A 17,258-nucleotide genomic window follows, 5' to 3' on the forward strand; every position below is an offset into this window, starting at 1 on the left:
CTGTAACTTTTAAAAATGTGAACTTTGGACGCTGACATTAGCATTTAGGACGTCTGTGCTGCTGCTACATGTTAGCATTCAGGTGCTAATTTAGCCTTGAATAGCTTAGCTAAAATGCTAACTCCTTTTAGCACAATAACAGTCTTTTCCAGTGTCCAATCAGATTGTTTTTTTGAAGAAAAATTAACTCCCAGTTGGCCAAGAGAAGCAGCTTCGTCGTCTATCGATGTTAGTTGTGGATGTTGTTGTGCGTCAGATTTATGTGCGTACCAGAAACACGGGAATAGAAAGGTCCCGCTAGGAACTTTTGTATGTAAAGATTATTTTAAACAATTAAAAGTGATAAAATTGACGTAATTAATCAATCAAAATCACTGAATTAAAGTTCAATATGATGCGACACATCGGTCCTTTTCAAAACGGAAAAGACAAGATGACATACTATTCAAATGAATCAAATGATTTTTATGAGTCAGTAAATATCTAAAGAAATAAAAACAGCAAAGACTGGCAAACAATGCTGCGTAAGAAAACAGGTAGAAATCTCAAAATCTATCAAAGAACTGCAGTAAAAAGTGTCATCTATAAGAACTACTGTATGTCTGCACAAAGTAAAGAAACATAAAATTATGTTGCTGCTCCTGAATTACGTGATGATTTAATCAGCTAAAGCTGCAGTAACTTCTATAAAGAATATATATTTGTTTACATATTTGTTAAAACTGTCAGATGTTGTAACAGTTTGTTATGAGATAGATAATCTGTGAAAAGATCGATCTCATCCACCTCTTCGCTGAACTAATATTGCCATCTGAAGAAATGTAACCAATCAGAGCCAAAAGGCGGGGCTTAGCGCTGTCAATCCGCCTCGTGTACTTGATGTTAAATGTCCTAATGGCAGAGAAACAACTTACAGATACAGAAATACCGTTTATCCGCTGTTATTGGTGGCTATGCTAACTAGCCTTAGCATTCGCAACAGACTACTCTAGGGTGATTGGCAGCACTGGGACTCGCCTCTTGGCTCTGATTGGTTGTTTCTAGTTAGCACACCATCCTTTTTTTTTTTTACAGATTGTTTGGTAACAAACTGTCACAACATGATGACAGCTTCAACAAGAATATTTTTTATAAAAGTTACATTCATCAGTTTTAAGTACATTTTCCTAACTTTTCTTCTTCGTTTATCATCTTAATTGTTGCATCTTTCTTCTTGGGCTTCTACATTTTGATCACAGAGGTTTATACCAAGCTGAGTGTAGCATTTTTCAACATTTTCCAGAGTGAGATGGTACTTTAGCGGTGTAAACTACACTGGTAAAACAAGCATGAATGATTAGAGTTTTGTTTTGTTTTTTTACCAAGGTAGTCGTCAAAGGAGAACTTGTCATTGTCCCAGATCTGAATGGTGAGTTTAGGAGCCAGCTTGGTTTCAGTTTTATCGATGTTCCAGAAATGTTCCTGCACAGAAAACAAGAAAAAGATTCATAATTAGGAACATCATGTCTTTATTTTCCATGCATAACATGCAGATAAAGCATCATTTCAACATTTCAAATACACATTTTGGGTTTATGTCTACCAGCATAATGTGACATCTCATTGTGTACTGTCTCTTTAAGACAGTAAATACTGCACACAATGTAGCTTTTAATTCTGTTTTCTAGGTTCAAAACACTAAAGCTGTAAGGAAAATCCAACCCAAACATGGCTTAATGATTGATTATCTGCTCTCAGGTCAGAAAAAGAATAAAAGTTTGTGTTTGGGCGCCATGTTTGTCCTGATGTTTTCTTTTGGTCCAACGTTCCTTCCTTCAGGTTGGAGCAGCGCTGCATTGACATCACTGTTTCTGCCTATGAGTGTAGAGTCACATCCAGGATCCTGCATCTAAACAGCCAGACAGGATCTGATCCAGTCTCATCTTGGTGCTAATCGGCTTCACTCTGTTGCAAGGTTCCTCTCCTTCCATCTGCGACACTCTGCCGGCTGTCGAGTTGATAGAAATATTGGTTTTCACACATGGACTTAAATGGATCTGCAGTGATTTGTAGCAAATGTCAGCTTGTCGCTACTCCTAAAATTATTCAGGGTTTTCTACAAAGCAAAGAGCAGCACTTAGCAACCTACCAGTGTGACGTTAGTAACTTGAGAATGGTTCAGTATTCAAAACATTTGCCACAAATATTTTAAAAATACAGCTGTAAATTATGCTCTGATCCCATTTTGTTGAAGTTTTGAACAATTATTAGTTTATGTTCTTGCTTCAGCGTAAAGGAAAGCCTAATCCAACTGTGCTCTTAGTACTAACAATTTTTTTTTGCTGAATTTTGGACCAACTATCTTAATTACGCAACATAATTATCAGATTTGCACAATGTTTCCTGACAATCTACAATTTTCAACATATATAGAAGATTTCTGTACTTATACCATCAAATTCAGCCTTCTATTGCAAGAAACCTCATCACATATCCAACAAGTCAAGTTTTCCAAATTCACAGTTGTGAAAATAAGAACAAAACCTTGATGAATTCTGACTGCGAAAGTCGAAGACCACCAAACAAAACCAAGTTTCCCATCAAATATGGCTGCCAGCACATAGGATCCTGTAAATGTATCTATTAAGCTCATTTTGTTTTTGAACACATAAAATAAAGCAAAAATATATTAACAGCTGGCATTTTTTACACTAGCTAGCTCCAAAACAATTAGCAAATCAAAGGATTTTCAAACTCAATCAGTTCAAACACAGTATTAGCGTCAAACTAACAGACAAAATCAAGCTAACTGCTAGCCAGAGATAAGCTAATGCGAATGAAAAGGTAAATTTTTTACATGTTTAATCAAAACTCAATCAAAACTTTCTTACACCACTTGTAGTGAGTGTTAGCATGGTGCTAAAAACAGACAATTTAAAAGCTGTTCTTTGTGAGTTTGACACTCCGCACACCAACGTTGTGATGGCAACTGTTATTCAATATATTGTGCAGCTAAATGTAATATTAAAATATTTACTTAAAGTCACTTTTGACTGTGTTGCTAATCTCACTTCTTGCTATTTTATCTTAGTGTTGATCAGCTGAATCTGTAAAGTTGCTCTCGTACACACATCCTCCTGTCAACCCAGGAAAACAAATGTTGCCTTTATTGCTTGCAGCCTTGTTCCAGGAAAAGACAGCGATATTAGATTGTTTCTGTTTTTTTAAAACAATAAAATTTGTGTCAGTCCATCTAATTTGCTCTGCTGTGTTCCCCAACACCCAGAGCCTCCAACACTTGACGATAATAGAGACAAACAGTAGAGTAAACATAACACCCTCTGTGTGTATGAAGCTAATAATGTCTAGGTCCTTGGCAAAGTGTGTTCAACGTCTGGCTTGGTTTGAGTACAAACTCTGTCCAAGTACATTAAGTTATTACTCCACCGCTGTCATGAGCAGCAGCTGAGGTGAGTTTGAGAAACTGTTCTCTACAATGCTGAACAACATAAATCACGTTCTTGGTGTTGCCAGAGTCCTAAGTACAGGAACTTCTTCTCCAGCATTTCCTCAATCCATCTTTTTTTGTTTTTTTTCCTTCTCTGAGATCCCATTGATCGTTGGAGAAGACTTGTAGAGGAAGCAGCAGTTTGAATAAAAGATTGATGTAAAAAATACAAAGTATTATCCGATACTAACAAAAATAAAATAGTTTAAATTGACCTTTATGCAAAACTCTCTTTTGACTTCCCAGGTATTAAAAAAAACAAACATCCAGCTGTTTTCTGGAAATAAGTTATTGTTTTTTGGTGTTTTTAAAATGTTTAAAGAACCTCCTGAATGTTGAGTCACAACTGTGGCGTTACCTAGCAACCTCTCCGGAACTCAGTCTGTCGCCTAGCAACCAAAACAGAACTCCTAGTTTTCAAATTCAAAAATACGTTATTGATCCCGAAGGGAAATTAAATAGTTTTACCGCTGTACAATGGCTGCTGGAAAAGACTTACCATCCAGAAACCAATTATTCCTCCTTATCTTTCTCTCTTTATTGACGTTATCAGCTTGTCAAGTCAGTGGTTCTTTCTTTGGAATAAACTCAGTCGTTATCATAATTGCTTTAAAGTCCTAGTACTGATAATAATAATATAACCAACGTATCCATCCAGAAACAATTTGCTGCACTTATATTGGTTGTGCAGGAAGCTCCACTTCTGCTTTTCAAAGATGTACTGTTATATAATTGCGCATCTGTTTGCAGCCATTTTCCTGTGGTAGTGTGAAAGTTGAACTGGGAGGGGAGACCAGCAGCAGCTTATTTTGATTTAAAGTGACAAGACATCATAAAATAGGCAAAAAAAAATGTATCTAAAAATTATTCTGTGCAAAAATGTACTGAATATGTTTTGTATAGGCCAGGGCCGTCAAACCAATTTACATTTTGGGCCACATCAACATCACAAATGTCCTCAAAGGGCTGGTTGTTGCAGAATGCACTGATAAAACCCGTTAAACTGCTACAACCTGAATAAATAGCCATTTCTGCCTTAAGTAAGTACTTCTTGAAGTTAAATACTGAACATCTTTTCACATTGACTGATTCAGTTTAATTAATAAAACAATATTAAGAACAGAAATGTTATTTTGAAGGTTACATTTAGGTGTCCTGTTAGACTTTAGAGGGCCACGTAAAAAGCTATGGTGAGCCAGATTTGGCCCCCGAACCTTGAGTTTGACACATGTGATATAGGTCACAGACGTGTCCTAACTTGTTCAAGGAACAACAATAGGTCACCCTTAATGTTTTTAGGAGATATTTGGATAAAGTGATTGATAATGAATAGAAAATATAAAACTTTAAGGTAAATTATCTTCAACTATGATAAAAAGTTTCTCCAGATTTCTGTAGATCCAGTCGTAAAACCAAAGCTACGCCACTGATCCCTCGTTCTGAGGTTTCTGTCTCCATGGACTCCATTTCTGGCCGCCTCTCTCCACCCAGCAGAGTCTCATTTAAAACTCCCCGTTGTCTTTTCAGCTGCTCCCTGATTGAAGATGCTGGTGAGAGCGAGCGAATGGCGCTGTAAAACACGTCGGCAGAGAGCGGCTAAAGAGGCTCGGCGTCCGGCCAAGCAAAGCAAATGACAGCCGGCTGGTTGTTCCAGCTTTCGGAGCGCTGCTGTTGTTTTAGCTCCTCGCTGCATGTTTTTGTTGAGTCTCTGGGCTTTCAACGGCATCCACTCCTCCTTGTGGAAATGTCACATCATTATTTTTGTTAATTGCAGGCAGCAGTGGATTAGTTAGCGAGAAGGGAGGACCTTGTCTCAGTCTGACTCAGCTCTCTGATCCATAACTCCTGATATTATGAAACGTCTACCTTTAATTTACCGCTGCGTTCTGCGGCTGTCGTATTATCACAGTTGCAGATGTGATGGTTGGACTGCTGTTGGTCCAGTGGCTGTTAATTACGGCGCTGAGACATGAAAACGGGGAGAGAGGGAAAACGGCAAAAACATGCAGCAAATGTTCTGTCGATTTGACTGCGTCTTGCTGCAACTCCAAAAGTTTCTTCAAATTTGATGCAAGAGTTTTAAACTGTGTAGTTTGATAGATGGGAAAACTATTATTATACACAGAATAAGTTGATATCATGACTTTAAATAGTGCTGGATGAAATATTTAGTCGTACTATTGTGGTAATAATAAACGTGACAATAATAATTTATTTTATGTCTTTTTTAGGTAACTATATGTTTGTGATTGCATAATACTTCAATTAAAGCCTCACAAACGCAAACAATGCTTGTAAAAAGCATAATTATGCTCCTTTAGGACACTAGTCATATAAAAAAGTGTTATTTTTGTCACTAAACTACACAAAATAACTGCATTTAATCATATTTTCAAATTAATTTATATTTGAAATTAATTTGACCAACAATATGACCAACAATACTGACAATTCTGGGGTTCTTTAAATAATAATTGGAATTTATTGTGGCAATAAATCAATTCTTATCAAGAAATTTATTATGATAAATGATAACACGATAAATGCCCACAGGAAGAGCAGCCACATTGAATCACTAAGTCCACCTTACAAGTTGTCACAAATTGACGTTGATTTTTCCCACTGGGAAGTTGGAATTTCCCATTTTCCGACTACAACTGGAACGTAACATAAAATGTGTTTGTTTTCCAAGACACACATGAAGTGTGTCTTAAATCAAGTTGTCATGTTGAAATAGAATATATACTTTATTGATCCGCAAGGGGAAATTGCTTAATTAGTCAACATTGTTGAGTATGAGCTTCTAGTAAAATGCAAAAAGAATTAATGTCGTAAAATAATTAGTCAAAAAATGTTAAAAAAGTGAAAAGACGAGAGGATATCATCCGACTTCTTTACTAGAAGGCTGCATTATCTGTAAATTTTGACCAATTTGTTTAGTTTTGTAATATTTGGTCACCATGAAAGTCTTCAATTACAAAGAAAAAAGTGAGTTCCACAAACACATTGAAAATATATTCAATGTGAAAATTCCATTCAAATGTGAAACGTTGTACTTGGGCAACTTACAATTGGACACATGGACCAATAACGACAAAAAACTGCTGGCTATACTGGCAGCCGGTAAGAAAACCATCACAAGGAAATGGCTAAAACCGGTTCCACCCACTATCGATGAATGGATTGAAATTGTTTACCAGATTTATGCTATGGAAAAGATTTATTTTTCCCTCCAAGTTGAAAATGGAAAGTTTTATAAGATCTGGACCAAATGGACTGAGTATGTAAAACCAATTAGATCTGACTTCATTTGATTGTTCTTGTGAATTATGTGCCCTGCCCTTGTATGTTCTTGTGTTTTTTATAGCTCGAGATGGTGCAATCCCCATTATTGTTCAATTCTGTTCATTTTTGTTATTGTTTACAACAAAAATTAGTAATAGTCTGTAAAAGAAAATACCAGAAAGGCAGTATGGACAAAATCACTTGGACTCTCTGGTTGTATACTCATGTACGACCTTAAATGGGTAAAGCTGTGATCAACGAATGTGATGGAAATCTGTCTTTCTAAATAAAAAAATAATTACAAAAAAAAAAAAACAAAGAAAAAAGTTGCTTGATTCATCACAAGTTGTTTTTTTATAAGTTGTTAAGTATAGCTACAAAGTGTTTAAGTTAAGTGCTTCATTTGCTCCGCCCAGTTTTGGCCACGCCCCCAGTGTCTCTTGGCCCCGCCCACTTTTGAATTTTTCCCTTTTGTAGCAGGGCTAGTTACAATTACATTACTACCCAAGACACAACAAATCAATTAATCACATGATAAAATAAAAATGTCATTAAAGAGTTGCTCCCCTTTAATATCGTTGAATAGCCGCCATTTTGAAAAACAATGCAAACATTTAACACCCAGTACGAAGTAGTTAGCTTACACTACCTGCCTCTTCTGCCCGTTTTCCCTGTCTAAGTTGACAGGGAAAACTTAGACAGGGAAACTGCTATTTTAAAGCACTTTTGGTTACAGAGACTTCATAATCTACAGTATTTTAATTATTGTTTTGTTTATTATGGATATTAAAAATGTTTTCCAGTTCCAGTGTTACGTGTTCTTTAGAAAATGTGATTTTTTTGTCTTTGAGTGGGTATATTTGCATTAAAAAGCAATAATTATTGTTATATTAGTTGAATATGGTGTCAAAAAAACAATATTGTTGTTTATCACAATAACTTCTGGGTCAATTTTTTGTACAGGCAAGAGGAAAGCAATAATATTTACTAAACACAATGACAGACATAGTACCGAACTGCGAGTTGGATAAATAACTTCAATCTGATTGGAAATGTTTGATTATTGAAAAAATTGGTTGTTTTAGATTAAAATAACTTTTTTTTATGACAGGTTTACCTTCCTATCGACGACGCAGAGCTGTTCTGCTGGCAGGTATTGGAAGGGAAACAGGAACCTGAAGTTGAAGTTTCCCTCGCCGCCCAGTGAGCGGTAATGGACGTCCGTCTTCTGCCTGTTATGTTCATGTCCGTCGAGCCAGCTGAGAAACGCAGGCAGTTTTCTCAACAAACGTCTCAAATAAAACAGAATTTTAAAAAAAAGGAAGAACTGAACCAAACCATCGTACCCTTTGATGTAGATGTCGCTCATCCTTTCGCCGCTGACGCTGACATCGTCCAGGATGACGTCGCTGGTGTTCCAGATGATGCAACGCAGGAAGAACCTGCAGGAAAACCAAGCAGTTCAGGAACTGATCGAGTTACATGAGGAATCAATATCCTTTACTCTAAAAATGTTGCTAAATTCTGCTGCTTTTCCAGAACGTTAAAATTTTTTTAAAATCATCAAAGTTCAAGTAGAAAGGTCCGCATAGTCTTCAATGTTCAACAGAATAAATTGATTAAAATAGTTTCACTTAAAATAAAATATTAGAATTACTACAGTTATAATAATTCTCATTGCTGGACTTATGCAGAAGTAGAAAAACACTAACTAAATCTAGTGATAGTTTTGTTTTTATTGCTCTCAATCCAGCAACATTAGTGGAGTTAGTTGCTAAACTATTTTACCTTCAGTTGTTATAAATATGCCTTATATATTTAATATGACGTAAAAGAAATTTGACTTTCCAAATTGGATCTCTGTCTCTTTAAGAAGCTCCTACCCTAACAGACACTCCCCATCACAACAATACTTCTCCATGATGCTATTTACAACCATTTGTAGGACATCTGCAGATGTGTAGTTCCACCAGGTGTTTGCTAACTGCTGCTGCTAGTCTAGAGGAGCTAGGTCGGGGAGTCGGCAGACATTAGTTCTCTGGCATCTCATTAAAATAGAATGAAACAGCAAAAAAATAATCAGACTTGAAAGTTTTGGAGGTTTTGAAACCCAAACATTTTAAAATCTTGGATTAGTGAACATAGATTAAAGTAAACAGATAAGAGGTCACTAATGCCTGTTGATGCATTTTCAACACATAGCACTTTGCCTTCATTTGGTGGTCTCAGATTAACCCCAATTTACCAAATTTTAAAATAAATACCCTAACTTATATAAATTTTATAGAAACTGTTCATTTCTGCTTAATTTAGAATCTTTTAGAAGCAAAAATATTTTTTATATTATTGTGATAAAATTCAGATGGACAAGGATGAACTGACTCCACTGTAACATCATGAATAAAGGGTTTATTATTATCAACTGTGATACAGAGACTTTCTTTCTAAATAATTCTACAACATTCAACATAGAAAAGTGGTCAAATTGTCAAAATTATCATTTTTTTTCTTTTAAAGAAACATTTTCTTTTACTCTTGGGCCAGTAAAAAAACTCTAGAGCTGCCAAATGCCACATGACTTTTTGAAAAAAGACAACATATAATTTTATATAAATATCTACCACAGGCAATTTGTTGTTTTTAAAGAACCACCATTTTTTTTATATTTTAGGACTTATAATAAAAATAAACATAACATTTAGCAAAATATAAAAGCACTTAAATTTCAGGTTAATAACAAAAACACATCTAAAAATCTAGTACTTGAAATTTAATGTAAATAAACCGAAAAATTGATAAAAAACTGACTTTGCTATTATATCCAAGTTTAAAAACATAAACTGGTTCTTTTTCATTTTTTGCCAAAGTTATTAGAGCCACCTGAGGAACCAGAGACTATTTATCTGAAAATAGAAAAAAAATTAAAAAGAAATCTTGGTTAAAAGGGCAGGAAAGCTGGAAATTTTTTTTTTTTTTTTTTTACAACATCCACAACATCAGTTTTAACTGCACAGGGATCAGTTTCCTTCTAAATAATAGGAAAATTACTCTGCGCGATGCTAAATGATGAAATTCCCTCATCTGCCACAAAGACTTCAGTATAAAATGAACAAGATTTTCACCAAAACCCAAAGTTGTCTTTGACAAGTAATGAATGGTCACATTTTAATCCCAGAAGCACAAAGACCACACTGTTGTTATGCGGTGGGAATGCTTTGTGGTACCCTGAAGGGAAAAATGTGTCATTATATATTAGACTTTTCCTATAACAGAAGCTGTTTTGGACAAACTTTAAGCAAATTTTACGTCTGAGTCAGAAGAGAAACTCCATTTTAGTAGCAGCAGTAAGAATACCAGGTCCGGAGAACTTTATTAAGCCCTTAAAGGGCCAGTTGTTTACCGTCACCCAGGGCATGAAAAACACACAAAAACACAACAATAATTATAAAGAGAAGCATAAAATATGAAGTTCAAACCAAGCCTACAGCAAAATTTTAAAGTTTAAAATATTTAGAAAATGATTTGATTTAGAAGAAACCACCAACCTGAAGGCAACTGAATAAAAAAATAAAATAAAATGTGTCTTAATGTTATTAAAAGCACAGATAAACCTAACAAAAATTACAACATTGGTAAGAAAAAATAATATCTTCTGTGACACACTCTAGAAAGTGAGAATCATATTATATGTAGATTATTTTTGTGTCGCTATGGCTTTAACAATATTAATAAATGTTTCTAGAGGTCATCAAAGGTCAGCCAGCCACATTTACAAAATGAAGAGATTTGGTGTCAGTAAATTCTGCAGCAGGTGTAAAAAAAAGAGAAAAAGAAAACAAAAACATTTGCTGCACAAAAATAGCACAGCTGATTAGCAGCATATTTCATTTGACTTCATAAATGTGGACTGGCTATCGCAATAAACAATAAATCAATTAATCCCATGATGAATTAAAATAAATTTGATAATTTCCATTTGCCTGATTTATAGTTTTTCTAATTTTTCTACCAAAGACTGGATGATAAAGGTCTTCAGTCTGGTGTTTTGGCCTCAACTAGCCTCTTATTTTTAAGGCCATTTTTGTTTACAGAGACTTTATAATTAATTTTATTTATTGTTTCTGTTGTTTTGTTTATTTTGAATATTTGAAAATATCTTCCAGTTTCAGTGTTAAATGTTAAAAATAGTTAAAAGTTTGTTAATATTTGAGAATGTGTTTTAATGTGATTACCATTATATTACTTAAAAATTATGTCAAAACAACTAAAATATAATTTATCACAATAATTTCTGGGTCAATTTATTGTCCGGCAATTTGTTATCGTGATAGGCCTACTCTCTGGCTGACCTTTGATGACCTCTGGAAATGTTTATTAAAATCTTTAAAACCACAAACTAAAATTTTGCTGCACAATCCAGCTTTTAATTTGAAAATCCTGGATGGATTTTGCTGTTCTTCCTCTTTCTGGTGCACTCACCACACTTTTTCCTTCCACTTAACTTTCTATGAATTCAGCTTCTTTAGCATTTTGCTGCCTCCTCTCTGTGTGAAGCCACCCAGAGCTTTATGTTTTTGGTTCTTACTTCTTGGCCTTGCGTGGAGTAACGTTGAACGGGGGTCCAGGCGGTCCAAGAGACTTGGGGAAGACGTCCACCCACATCATCAGTCGCCCCTGAAGGACACAACCAGCAGCCAGTCAGGAAGCACAAATCACAGCTGAAGCTACAGGGTGAGAGCATGCCTGCTACCTGCTCTATGTCGGGCTGCAGCGGGCTGTAAAGCGGTCGGACCTCCACATGCTCGGGTACCAGGCCCATTTTCCTCAGGATGTGAAGGGACAGCCGCTCCTTGAGTGGACCGAGGTATCGCTTGGACACATCTCTGTCATCTGAAACACACGAAAGTTTGGTTTTAGAACGGTCAACAGGAGGAACTGGGGCAGGACCAATTCATTATTCACGTTGACCAGTCTCTGTGTCTCAACCAAAGCAGGAATTTTCCAAGAGAAGTGAAATTATGAATGCCTGAGGTCAATGTCGAGAGTTTATGACCGATAACGTTGAGTCATTTGAGAGAGGAGAGGATGGAAAGACTGAGGAGGGGGCGGTGAGGAAAACGAGTACCGGAGATAGAGGAGAAAGGAAAAAAGGAAATAAAACCCACATTTTGAACATTTTTATACTTCCGTTTGGGTTTATTGGTTGGTTTCTCTAATTTTGATCAGATCTAACTGACCTAAGCTTCATACTGTCAATATAGGAAAAAGACATAGAGAAACTGCTATTAGTTTACAAACTTAACAATGAACAAGAATCAAACATGCAAAACCAACACGTAGCTTTATATTGCACAAATCTAGAACTGAACCCAGGACAACTGGGACCAACATTTATTTCTATCAGAACAAGAATCCAGATAAACCCTGCTAGTTTATAACTTATGGACTATTTGTTCTTATTAAACATGGGAAACCAATATGTAGTTTTGTACTTTTACCTTTTCGTCTTTCTTTCGGTTTTGATGTTTAGTTTGTATTTTCTTTTCATTCATGAAAAGCAATTTGAATTGCCTTGTTACTGAAAATGTGCCATATAAATAAAATTACCTTACCTAAAACAAATAAGGTTAAGTCTGATTTAACTACAGACAGTGAGAAAGAAATGTGTTTGTGTCACTTTATTTTAGTCCTTCATATTTAATTTAAGATTCAAAACTGTTTTCTAACTTGATAAACTTGATTAAGGTGAGAAAACTGGGAAAGTCCAAGAGACTCTGGAGTTTTTTGTAGAAAACTACAGAATCAAACAGAAGGAGTTTTCCATGTGAAGTTTTGGAAACTTCTGGAAGAAAGCCCAAACCGCACATTGGATATTACATGTGTAAAAAAATAATAAATAAATTTATTAATTGCATAATAAATTAAAACAAGCTCAATAATTCCCATTTACATGATTTTTTGTTTTTCTCTTTCTACCAAAAACCAGATGATACAAGTCTTCAATTTGGTCTCAACTAAACATTTTTTAGGGATAATTTTATTTACAGAGACTTTATAATTAATGTTGTTTGTTGTTTCTGTTGTTTTATTTATTTATTTGGATATTCCAGTGTTAAATGTTTACTTTAATTTCAAGTTTATTCATTTATGAGAACGTGTTCCTGCATTATTTGGCCATTACCATTATAATCCTTGGAAATGACAATATTATAGTTTATCGCAATAATTTCTGGGACACTTAATTGTCCAGAAAATTCTGTTATCGTGACAGGAATCATTACAGAACAAACCAACCCTAGATTACTGAATGGATATAACATTTAATGTGTGTACAATGGAAATAAATAGATTTAAGACCAAACAATTTAGTTTAAGACGGCAAATTTGGGTCGACTACGTGAAACTCATGAGATATGATTTTATTTTTAGTGACCGAGGTTGATATTCAACTCTGTTATAACAGATACATCCATCATTGTTGAATACTACTCTATTAGTTTGTGTACTTCTTTAATTATAATGATCTTTTAATAATTTCTTTGCATTTCTTTCTATTTATTTATTAATTTTTTATTTTGCATTATTCCATTTTTTATTCCAGTCATTATAATTTTTCTGAGTTTTAACAGTTGTATTATTTATAATAATGCTCAGTTCTACTGTTAATCTCTTTTTGAAATTGGGAAATTTACTTCCTTGGGAACCAATAAAGATAAAATAAACTTCAAATGAACTTCAAAAAGCTCCAACAAATTGGTACCAACAACTAATCAGCAAAAGAGCTTTGGTTTTACTTTCAGAGCTGATAATGAAATGTGAGCTTGAGGGTCATAAATTTAGCTTTTAGTTCAGATTTAAAGTGTAATATTTGTAGCCATGATGGAGGAGAAAGGAAGGAAAGAATATTTCAACCAGACTTAATTCTGGATGTGGAGTGAAAAAAAGAAACCAAAACCAAATGGATATCATGAAAAATGAACTTGAGCTGGATGGTGGAACAAAATAAGTTGGGGAAAAAAAGGGGAGACGTCCTGTTAGCGCATCCGCTCGGCGGGCAGTGAGCTGACGCACGGTAACCGCGACAACCGTGAAAAGAGAACGTGGCGTCACTCCTCGCTGACCGACAGGCGACCGCGATGTGGATGTTGGCAAACACACACACACACACGACTGCGCTATAAATCACCAAACCGACAGCCATGACCTCGAGTCGCGGCGCGGCGGCGGCCCTGGAGGGCGTGTGGCCTCGGTTCAGGGGCCAAAATGGATCCTGAACATTTATCTCATGGCTCTGCTCCTCAGGTGGTCCAGCGGTTTCCTCCTCAGCTCCTAACAGAAGTAAGAGGAAGAGGAAGAAGCCGAGCCAGAAAGAAGGAGCATCAGGGCTTAAATTAATCTGCTTATTAGAGATTTCTTGAGATTAATCTATGATAATAAATACGTATTTGCTTTGTTCTGTCAACAGTAACTGAAACTAATACAAGAAAAAGTGAAATAAAAAGGTCAGGATGAAGGGTCAACTTCATACTAGTTGATTTAAAGTGGAACTATTATGGAAAATTAAAATTTTTATACTTCCATTTTGGTCTAAAAACAGACCAAGCACTTTAATAACTTCATGTTTTTTGGCGTGTGGAAAATGAGTCATTTCAAAAACCAAATGAGTAGCTCTCACGTTTCCAGTAACTTTATAACTGACGGCGATCTTAGTAGGCAGTTGCTATGACAACACTAGATAAAACACAAGCTTAGAACTAGCTCTCCCCTCGTTCCTATCTAACTTATAAACAACATAAGTATTGTACATTACAACTTTTACTTGAGTACTCTATCCACCTCTGTGTAATACTAAAATAAATGTCAGTGATATTTACTGTAGTACTTACTGCCAAACTAGCAGAATTAGCTTAGCTAATGTAGCTTTTATCTGCTAGCTAAGGCAGACATTAGCCTGCGTGTATGTTGCTACATGAAGCTTGTTATTCACATGAGGAGTTTGTACGTTAGAAAGCCCCTGAAACACGGATTGTATGCGTCCATGAATTTCAAGCATGTTTTCATTATCTATAAAAAAAGTCTAAAGTCTGAAATAGCTAGCAATTTTGGTCCAACGTCTTTCTCTCAAACATTGATCAAGAGTACATATACAGAGAGTACATACATATGTTTTGTTCATCTCGAAGCCATTTTTCATCTAAGCTTTGTGCTGCGCTTGACTGCTAAGATGACACGGATTGCTTCCAGTTCAGACTTGAGGAAACTATGACATCTTGGTTCTTATCATATCCTTCTTTAAAGTTTGCTTCTGTTTGTGACCTGATATGGATCATAGTTTTGTTTTGCGCTGTATCCCTGATGTTATGTTTAATAGCAATAAAGATAGAGTGAATCTCTGACTTTGTCACATTCCATGGGCACTGCGCCGTTACCTAGCAACCCCAGCCTAGCCCAGCCCCGTTACCTAGCAACCCAAGCAGCGTTCTAGCACGTTTGGTCAGCTGATTTTACCACTGTATGGACTGAAAAAATAGAAAGGAGCCCCAACTTAAAAAATGAAATTTACCAAATTAATTTATTTGCATTTGTGTAACATGACAACTTAATAAACTTGATATATTCACTTGAATAAACTTAATTTCATTACTTGTAACAAATTAATTAATTTTTTTAAACATGTTTTTTTTTAATAATGTGTACAATGGCTGCTGGAAAAAAGTGTTTTGTTGTCAACTTACCATCTAGAAATGCTTTCTAGAATTCACTTGATGAATTCTTGTTGGTTGTGAAGAAGGCTCCACTTTTGCTTTTTAAAGTTGTACTTCTGTTTTCCTGTCATATTTTTACTATTTTTGTCTTTTGATAACCACAGTAATAACTGTTTATCAGAGTCAAGGCATTAAAAAGAGGTGCATAGCAGTTGGGTAAGGCCTTTTAACCTGATGGAAATGCTGTGGTGGGAACCGAAAAGTAGCTGTAAGAACAACTATAGAAACAACTACACACACTGGAAGTCAATGGAGATTGTTTTTACATCTGTTTAAGGTCTGTCAGTCCTTATCTTTGGTTAGACCAGAAAATAAAACGTTGAAATTTGACTTTTTCTCCCAAAAGGTCCCAGCCAAATTCAGCCTAAATAAAAACCTCAAAACTTCAGGCTTGGTCGGCCCATTTAAACAACCGCAACCACATTTTGGACCACATTTAAAGTTCAACAGACGCCTTTTCACCTTTCAACCACATTTTCACATGTAGACGAAAGGCAACATCACCATTTCTACGTCTGCAAGATGAAATGTCAACAAACATCAAGAAAGAATGATAAAGTCATAAAAGAGAAAGTCGTTTTGTGATTTATTTTGAGCGGATGTTGCTCACCCAGGTCTGCGGCCGTGTGTCTCTGCCCTCTGAACCGGACTGCTTCGTCTTCATACACGGGTTTCCTCAGGTTTCGTCGTTCACACAGCCTGCAGAGCAGCTGCCTGGGAGTCAGCTGATCCCTCCACTGGTTGACCCCTGATCTAATATTTAAAAAACAAAATCTGTAAGAAAATGCAGCACTGGAAGATGTAATCCCAGTTAGAGGTGGGTGTGTTTACTCACATGCAGTAGGACTGTGGCAGGCCGCACGTGGCTCCATATTTGGACAGGAAGCGGTTCTCCAGGTCGATCAGCGTCTCTCCGATCTTCTCGTCTTTGGTGAGCATGTCGTGGTCGTACAACGTCACCCGCAGGTCCTTCTCCAGAGGGAGGGAGCAGCTGAGCTCGAACAACCTGCAGAAAAACAGCTTCAACTGAACCAAATGTTTCTGTTTCAGAGACCCAGAAACACAAACAGAAGCTAATGTTGTTGTTTACGTCCAGAAATTTTGTGCATGCACACAATAATGGAGGGCAAAAAGACGATTCTTTTGCTTTCCCTCCAAAGTCGGTAGAACAACTCTGTTAACTAAATGAAACCTGGAGATTTAGGTGTTATTGACTCAGTGCAGAACAACTAAAAGCCACCTATTTTTTTCTTTTTTCTAACAATCTGTGTGAGTTACTCTATACACACCCATTGCCATAGCAACTGACTCAGAACAGCTCCACTAATGTACAAGAATTCAACACCAAAAAACACTCAAACATTTATCGCACAATAACCAGGACCGTTTTTTGTTTTCAGGCTTGATGTTTATTTTTAAATACGTGATCATCTGAACACAGACGATTAAAACTCCTGCTCTACTGATGATCTGTCAGAGAGTTTGTGTGTAGGTCGCCTTTGTTTTTATTTTTTTAAACTGAACTAAACACACCGAATTCCGCAGCACATCTACATGTTAAGATTGTCAAAGTCAGCCTAGCATAGCAGACCTACTTGCCTCTCCCTTGCTTTTTTTTTTTAAATTAAAACTTTCACTGACTTGTAAAAGGTGATATGCTTGGACCTTGGAATCCCTGTTGTAATATTGACAATTAATAGCAAAGCATTCTATCTCTTTTT

At 36.0% G+C, this 17,258-nt stretch overlaps 1 protein-coding gene across 12 annotated transcripts in view; it reads right to left on the bottom strand.

The window, feature by feature from the left end:
• dysf (dysferlin, limb girdle muscular dystrophy 2B (autosomal recessive)) overlaps positions 1-17,258 on the bottom strand; it is an 88,357-nt gene that overhangs the window by 5,772 nt on the left and 65,327 nt on the right. For all 12 annotated transcript variants that reach the window (XM_032583406.1, XM_032583402.1, XM_032583398.1 and 9 more), the window contains 7 exons: positions 16,373-16,543; positions 16,148-16,290; positions 11,523-11,662; positions 11,358-11,446; positions 8,119-8,214; positions 7,890-8,031; positions 1,362-1,461 (listed from right to left, as the gene is read on the bottom strand). In XM_032583406.1, coding sequence (XP_032439297.1) covers positions 1,362-1,461; positions 7,890-8,031; positions 8,119-8,214; positions 11,358-11,446; positions 11,523-11,662; positions 16,148-16,290; positions 16,373-16,543 — 881 coding nt within the window. The remainder of the gene's footprint in view (positions 1-1,361; positions 1,462-7,889; positions 8,032-8,118; positions 8,215-11,357; positions 11,447-11,522; positions 11,663-16,147; positions 16,291-16,372; positions 16,544-17,258) is intronic.

This window comes from Xiphophorus hellerii, chromosome 14 (genome assembly GCF_003331165.1).
Source record: "Xiphophorus hellerii strain 12219 chromosome 14, Xiphophorus_hellerii-4.1, whole genome shotgun sequence".
Lineage (NCBI taxonomy): Eukaryota > Metazoa > Chordata > Actinopteri > Cyprinodontiformes > Poeciliidae > Xiphophorus > Xiphophorus hellerii.